This window comes from Cucumis melo, chromosome 6 (assembly GCF_025177605.1).
Source record: "Cucumis melo cultivar AY chromosome 6, USDA_Cmelo_AY_1.0, whole genome shotgun sequence".
NCBI classification, from domain to species: domain Eukaryota; kingdom Viridiplantae; phylum Streptophyta; class Magnoliopsida; order Cucurbitales; family Cucurbitaceae; genus Cucumis; species Cucumis melo.
Window position 1 is genome coordinate 32,077,427 of NC_066862.1, and position 7,233 is coordinate 32,084,659.

The window sequence follows — 7,233 nt, forward strand, 5'->3', positions numbered from 1 at the left end:
GGTCCCACTCTCCTTCATTAAGACAATCGTAGTGCCATCCAAATAGCCCACAATGATGTTTTCCATGAGCGTACAAAGCACATCGAAAATGATTGTCACTTCATCCATCATCATCTCTTGAGCAACACACTTCTTTTGCAACCTGTCTCCACCGCTAAGCAACCAACCGATATCTTCGCCAAAGTCTTACCATCTACTCACTTCAATCAGATACGTACCAAACTCAAGCTGGCAGCTACTCTACCACCTTGAGTTTGAGGGAGGGTATTAATGCATATATATTTTGTAATTAAGAAGATATTATCTTATTTTATCTTGTATTATTTGTTGCCTTTTTCATCCCATAGAACCTTGTATTTATACCCTTTTTCTTTGATGTAAATACACAAGAATAATATTCATCAAAATAAATTCACTTATTTCAGTATCCAATCACACCGTAAAAAAATTGGTGGCAATTTTCAATTTTTTTAAAACTGACCATTTTTCTTACTTTGAAGACATCGGTTGTTTCGCAACGTCTCGGACACGTAGCAACGTTGATCAAAATTTAGGTTGTACAAACATTCTTATCGTTATAAATGAAAATCGAACAGAACAGTTTTCTTGACATAATGCGTATTGATTTTCAACACATGTAAATATTATCTTTTCGTTTTTGTTGGTCTCCTCATCATTTGAAGAAGTCTATAAAGTTAATGCTGATATTATTATTAATTAATATAAAAATAAAAAAGAAGAAAATAGGCAATTGAAAGAGTTTGGCGGATTTTTCTTTCATAGGTGGAATTAATTCTTTTATATAAATTTCTTAAACCTACCGCTACATTTCTTTATTCATATCAAACTTTGCTTTAAACCATCTCCTCAAAACAGAAAGTTACAAGTTATATTCGGTTGAAAAGAACAACTAAGGGTCAGTTTGAATTGCCTACGAAAAAAAATGTCGTTTTAAGAATATATTTTTAAAAAATAGTTTTTTAAAAATGAGTTTGACATCTAAACATTAATTACACGTTTGGTTTGACCTCTTTATAAATGTTTATATGAAAAATTATGTTTGGTTTGTGATATACTAACCATGTTTATACTTCGAGGTCAAAATACGATAAAAGACTATTAAACATTATGAATTAATTTCATAAAAAAAATAGACATTTTGAATCTTTTTTCAGAAATATAATTTAAAATTAATCGCACGTTATCTTTAAATTATTAATTTTTTAGTTATTTGAAACTAAACATTAATTTCATTTTTCTTTGTTTTTTTCTTTTGGTTTTTTTTACAATTCAATTTTAAAAGCACAAATATCTTGAACTGTAAATACATAACCATAAAAAAAAAAATAATTGAATTCTAACAACAAAATATATATAAGATAAATAATTTTTCCTATACAATATAATATCAACTAGACAATATCACGTTCTTCATTCATCTTCATTTCACGAACCGAATGATCATGTTCTTCTTGACGTTCTCAAGATTTCTTTCACAGGTGTTAAAGTAAAATAGGTTTGGCTAAGAGAGAAACATTTGCAAATCTCTGTGTTTAAATGTATACGAACACACATTAAAAAATATTTAAAGTATTTAAAAAAACGAAAAGAACGACGAATTGAAAAATCGATAGTAAAAAGAAATTAAAAAAATAGAGGAAAAAATTAGATATTTGGGAGGGATTTCTCATTAAACATCATATAAACATTTATTCTAAAATTTAGTTGAATATATTTTCTCTAAAATGATTTATTTCATAATTTCATTTTTCTAAAAATTATTTCATAATCTAAAATAATTTATTTCACAATCTCATTTTTCTAAAAATTATTTTAATCCAATGTCAACCCCTCAATTTATCTTAAAATAAATTATTTTAAAAATTAAACACTTTAAAAATAAATCTAAATACACCCTAAACTTATCCTTAAATAAGTATTATTGAATTGCCACAAAGTTTATTCTGCCTCTTTCAAAATCATTATCTTTTATGTATATAATCTAATCCATAGCTAACACGTACCTTTTCAAACATAATAGGATATAATGAGTATTTTTAAATGCAAAAAAATAAATCAAAATATTCATAATATAATATAATATATTATTAAACCTCAATATAGATTTAGCCTATTGTATAAGCTGTCGATTTTTAATTCTTTCTCTTGTATTATTCTAGAATGTGTATGTTATAAGAGGAATTATTTCGGGTGTGTGAGCCTTGGGGGCCTAAGAGTTTTTCATACCTATTTTTTTTCTTTTATATATATATATATATATATTTGAGGATTGTATATCCAATATTAAATAGGATGGGAAAGCAACAGTTTTCTCTTACATTTCTTCCTCTCTTTCCATGACCATTGGTATTCTAAAGAAAGGTAATTTGTAGTTGCCCTTTTTAAATAAAACTTGTGTAATTAACCAACGCCATCTTGAATTTTATTTGTACAAATTTTGACAAGGTCAAAAGGGAAAGCAATAATATTTTTATAACTCTTTTTAACAATTTCACATTATTTTTTTTTTTTTTTTTTTGCACCCAAATTCTATTAAATTAATATTATATGTTAACTTTTTCTTTGAATGATTGGAAAGAAAATGATAAGGAAGAATTGAAATGAGATCAATCGTTGGATTGAATTTGAATTGTTCGGTCGAAAGGCAAAATAAATAAATAAAGAAAGAAATTGAACTTTGACAATTCCAAAAAGAAAGTGCAATAATTAAAGGCCAAACATATAAGTTTCAATATAAATAGAGGATGCTACCATTGCCATTTCATTACATTATTATTCAACATTCATTCATAGCTAATCTCCTTTCAACTTTCAAGAATTAATGGCTAACAAGTTGGGACTATCCTCAATTCTTTGCTCTCTTCTCATCTTCTCTTTGGTACGCTATCTTTTTCAAGTTTTAACTTCATTTTTTCCTGTTTTTTCATTTTTATCTCTCTCTTTTTTCTTTCTTAAAATTGAAAATAAAGTTGCCTTTCATAATATTTCAAATCTTTTTTTTAACAAAAAAAATTATTTAATTGTTTCTTTTTTAATAAATTACAGTCCCAACCAAATGGAAGAATTTGTTTATACTGTGAAAATAAAAATAAATGAAATTTGTATGCCAAATACCTTAATAACCGCTTTTTCTTCAAAATAAGATAATAACGGTGAAATAAGAAAGCAACTACAAAATACAAACAAGAAATTAAATTTGTACTACGATAATAACTGTGAAACAAGAAAGCAAGAAAGTAATAATAGTTACTAAACACATTTATTTCTACAAAATACAAACAAGGAAACATGAACATTATCAAACCACCCCTCAACTTCAATCTCTTGAGCTTTTCTAATTTGTGCCAATATCTAACATGATGTGAAAAGTTATTCTACAACATGAATTACAGATCATCAAAACGAGTTTTGCAGCTCGTAACCTAAATGAAAACGTGTTAGAATGGGTGAAGAAGGATAATCGTCGTTTTCTTCGTGTTGTCATTCATGTCTCCAATCTTAACAACTCTATCAAGTATGGCGCATGATTTTGATCTTTTATATCATTTGAAATTGTGTTTATCTTAGCTCGTTGATTTTCATGGCTGATAGAAAAATTTTCAAAAACGTAGAATTTACACTCAAGGCTTCGGAATGAAGCTTTTGAAGAGAAGGAAGTTTGACGATAGAGGATATGAAGATGCCCTTATTGGATTTGGACCTGAAAATACTCACTTTTTGTTGGAAATGAGACAACGTAAGTAAAAACCGTTAGTGTATGTTTGAAGTGTCCTTTTCAAATAGTTAAAATTGTTTTTTAAAACATATTTTAGTGTACATTGTGAAAGGATGATTGAAATAATGATTAAAGCAAAAAGAGATATTAAATTTTGAGAAATATATTTTCATGTATGGCTACAAACATTTAGAAATGATTTTTTAATATTTATGTTTGGTTTAAGAGTGATTTTAGAATTAATTACCCAGTTTTCTAAAATTGACAATTTTTTATTTGAGAAATTGTCTAGCAAAATTCCAATAAAATTTCTAGAAACTAACGCAGTTAATCACTCTCTGCTACAATTATTTCCCAACCAAATAATTTTAACTATTCACTAAAATCAAATTCAACAAATGTCTAAAAAGAAAATATATGATTTTGAAAAATGATAGTCAAATATTTTTAGGACTTTCCAAAATCAATTTGATTTAAGAAATTTGTTTGACAATGATTAATTATTGATCGATGTATTTGAAACTATCTCTAAATCAAAGACATTTTATTATGGAATATTTTCTTACGCAAGTCAAATTATATTTCATTATTTCTTGCAGGGGATGAATCCAACAATGTATTTATTGGCACAGAGTTTGGATACTTTGGAATTTCCACTCAAGATGTGAGTATTGTTTTTTAAAATATAGTTTATATGCTCGTTGCATGTATTAAAAAAATCACCTAATGACTCAAAAATTTAAGATAAATTAAATAAATGATTCTCAAATCACATATTGACCGTACTTGAAAAGTTAAAACTAGGGATCAAGCAAATTTAATATAATATATTAAATTGTAATAATGGATATTGTAAACTTGAATTTAGGTCTACAAGTCTGTGGAACAAGCTCGAAGAAATGGAGCAGTGGTAATTCAAGAACCTGAAAAAGTTAACCAAACTATAAGTGGAGTGGAATGGTGGAAGATGAAAATGGATATAAATTTAAGTTCATCCAATGCATCTCAGCTCCCATTGATCCTCTCTCTCAAATAATGCTTCGTGTACAAGATTTGAATATCTCTACCAACTTCTATTTAAAGGTACACGATATATATATTATAATATATATACATATATATAGTAAAATTAAGGAGTTTGATTTTTTAAAAAAATTTATTATATTGGTAAGAGAACAAGTAATTTACAAAAAATAAAATAGAAAAATAATATAAATTTATACGGTAAACTTTACGAGATAATTGTTTGTAAATTGCCAACATCTAACCATGATTATTGTAGTAATATTCTGTAAATACTTTCTAACGATTATGCATTTAGGAGATAATTTTCATGATTATCTTTTAATTTGTTGTACTATATATACACACAAACTTGTTTTTGTATAAAAAAATATTTTATTTTTTCTTTATTTTTACCTTTATAGTGTTCTATATATAATTAACAAAAAAAAAAAAACATGTTGAAATTAGTTCATGGAAGTTGTAAAAATAAGATATTGGGCTATTTGGATTATGAAGCATATAATGGAAAATGTTTAATCGGCTAAACTTTGGATTTGTAGGCATTAGGGATGAAACTCTTCAAGAGCCAAAACAATTCACAAGCACAGGTATATTTCATTTTTTACTTTTCTCTTAACTTCTAATATTTCATTTTTTTTCTTTTCTTTTTACCATTTAAGTTAATTGCATGTATAAAATATACAAATTGCTATTACAAAAAAAATTAATAATAATATATTACTAATTTATTACCGACTAAAGTTTTAGAAAACTAAATTGTTAGTTAATGAATCATAAATGTGTTTTAACAAATATCTTAATCAATTGAATTATAACGTTTGAGTTGGTAATATATTACATACTATATATTATTATTAAAAATGAGTTCATGTGCTATTGTGATTGTCAATGCTAAAATTGTAATAACATGTGGGGTGAGTATCGATCGGTCGGAGTTAGTTTTTCAACCATAAACTAACATCGAACTGACGACTACTTTAATCAATGTTCAAATCAATAGTTGGTTAGTCAATCAGTTGGTTTAAGTCGGTTTGTACGTTTGAAATTCTTTTAAAATGTGTGGTAGGTTTTGGATTTTTTCCAAACCCGACACCAACCAAACCTCTCCTCATCTCTAATGGATTGTTTTCGGTCTATCATACTCACGGTAGAAGATATAATTAATTCTTAAAAGCATATGGGTTTTGTTATTAATAATTGATAATTAATATGGCAGTTAAGATGGGGTATGATGGGATATGGAAGAAATGAAAGTGAGACAACAGTGCTTAAATTGGAAACAAGAAATAACATATCTCGTGATGATGGAGGAGATGGCTATTCAATGGTAATAAACCCTTTTCTTTCCCTTCTTTTCTGTTCCTTTCTTTTCTTATAATTCTTATCCCAATTATATTGGTGTTTTTATTATCAGCTATACATTAGTACAGACAATGTAAAGAAGAGTAATGAAGCAGCCAAATTGGTAATAAAAGAGCTTGGTGGGAACATAATAATGGAGCCTGTTTTGGTGCCAACCATTAATGTCAAAATGACTGGATTTAGTGTGACCCTGATTCTTGGAGAATGGTAATTCTTATATATTTATTCTTTTTCATAATTCCTTTCCTTTCTTTAAAAACAAATTATTCCTTTCAAAAATATTAATCAATTAATAACCAAAATAATATATCATCTTGTCCTTAATATCTATTTTGAGATTTGTTCATTTTAAATCCATCAAAAAAAATTAATTGAAATTGACCTAAATCATTATAATAATCTTCATGTAAGAAATAATGTAATATGTAGTTTTCAAAATTTATAGTGAAAATGTTGATAAATAGAATAAAAATTATAAAAAAGTTCAACAATAAGCATGTAATTATCAGAATATTATTTTAACCTAAAAGGTAATGATTCTCAATCTGTGTGTTTCAATGGCTTTTTTTTTTTCCAGATTATGGTGGACAATAAAGATTACCAAAGAGGAACCCTTTAGAAAGAAGGGAGAAAGAAGAAAATAATGATCAAATTTAGAGGACATTATAAGATTTAAGAGTTTCTTCCTTTTAATATTGTAGTTGATATTTAATATATATTTCTAGATATTCAATTAAAGTTTGTGTTATCATTCCATCGTCTCCATTATATATTTTAAACTTTCACAATAATATTTAAGCTTTTCAATTCTTGATTAATAAGGATTATTGTTGAGTGAATAAAATAAAATAAAGTTGATGTTATTCTTTTATGATTTTCTTTTTCATTATGTAAGCATCAAGGGCTCGTTGTTTTGTACTTTGTCTTTAGTTAATTCAATTTACATATTACAGGGGGCCGTTCGAATAGCAGACGCTACAGGAAGTTTTTGCAATTCTGACACTTTTTATCTCGACAAGATTCTAATTCGTCGGTAAAGTTTTAGAAATTCATACATTTTTTATATATATTTATGCCGACGCAAGATTTGTACATATGGCGACGCAAAC

General features: G+C 26.7%; 1 protein-coding gene across 1 annotated transcript; it reads left to right on the forward strand.

Moving 5' to 3' along the window:
• Positions 1-2,787: 2,787 nt before the first annotated feature.
• On the forward strand, positions 2,788-6,894 carry LOC127149922 (lactoylglutathione lyase-like). Its single transcript, XM_051086317.1, has 9 exons — positions 2,788-2,899; positions 3,414-3,535; positions 3,633-3,757; positions 4,336-4,400; positions 4,605-4,819; positions 5,302-5,349; positions 5,979-6,089; positions 6,177-6,331; positions 6,702-6,894. Coding segments are annotated over exons 5-9 (441 nt in total). The 5' UTR covers positions 2,788-2,899; positions 3,414-3,535; positions 3,633-3,757; positions 4,336-4,400; positions 4,605-4,693; the 3' UTR covers positions 6,703-6,894.
• The last annotated feature ends 339 nt before the right edge of the window (positions 6,895-7,233 follow it).

Coding starts and splice junctions, on each gene's coding strand:
- LOC127149922 (XM_051086317.1), top strand. CDS start 4,694: ATGGTGGAAGATGAAAATGGATATAAATTTAAGTTCATCCAATGCATC. Junction 5,350..5,978: donor AAAACAATTCACAAGCACAG/GTATATTTCATT, acceptor TTAATATGGCAG/TTAAGATGGGGTATGATGGG. Junction 6,090..6,176: donor GAGGAGATGGCTATTCAATG/GTAATAAACCCT, acceptor TTTTATTATCAG/CTATACATTAGTACAGACAA.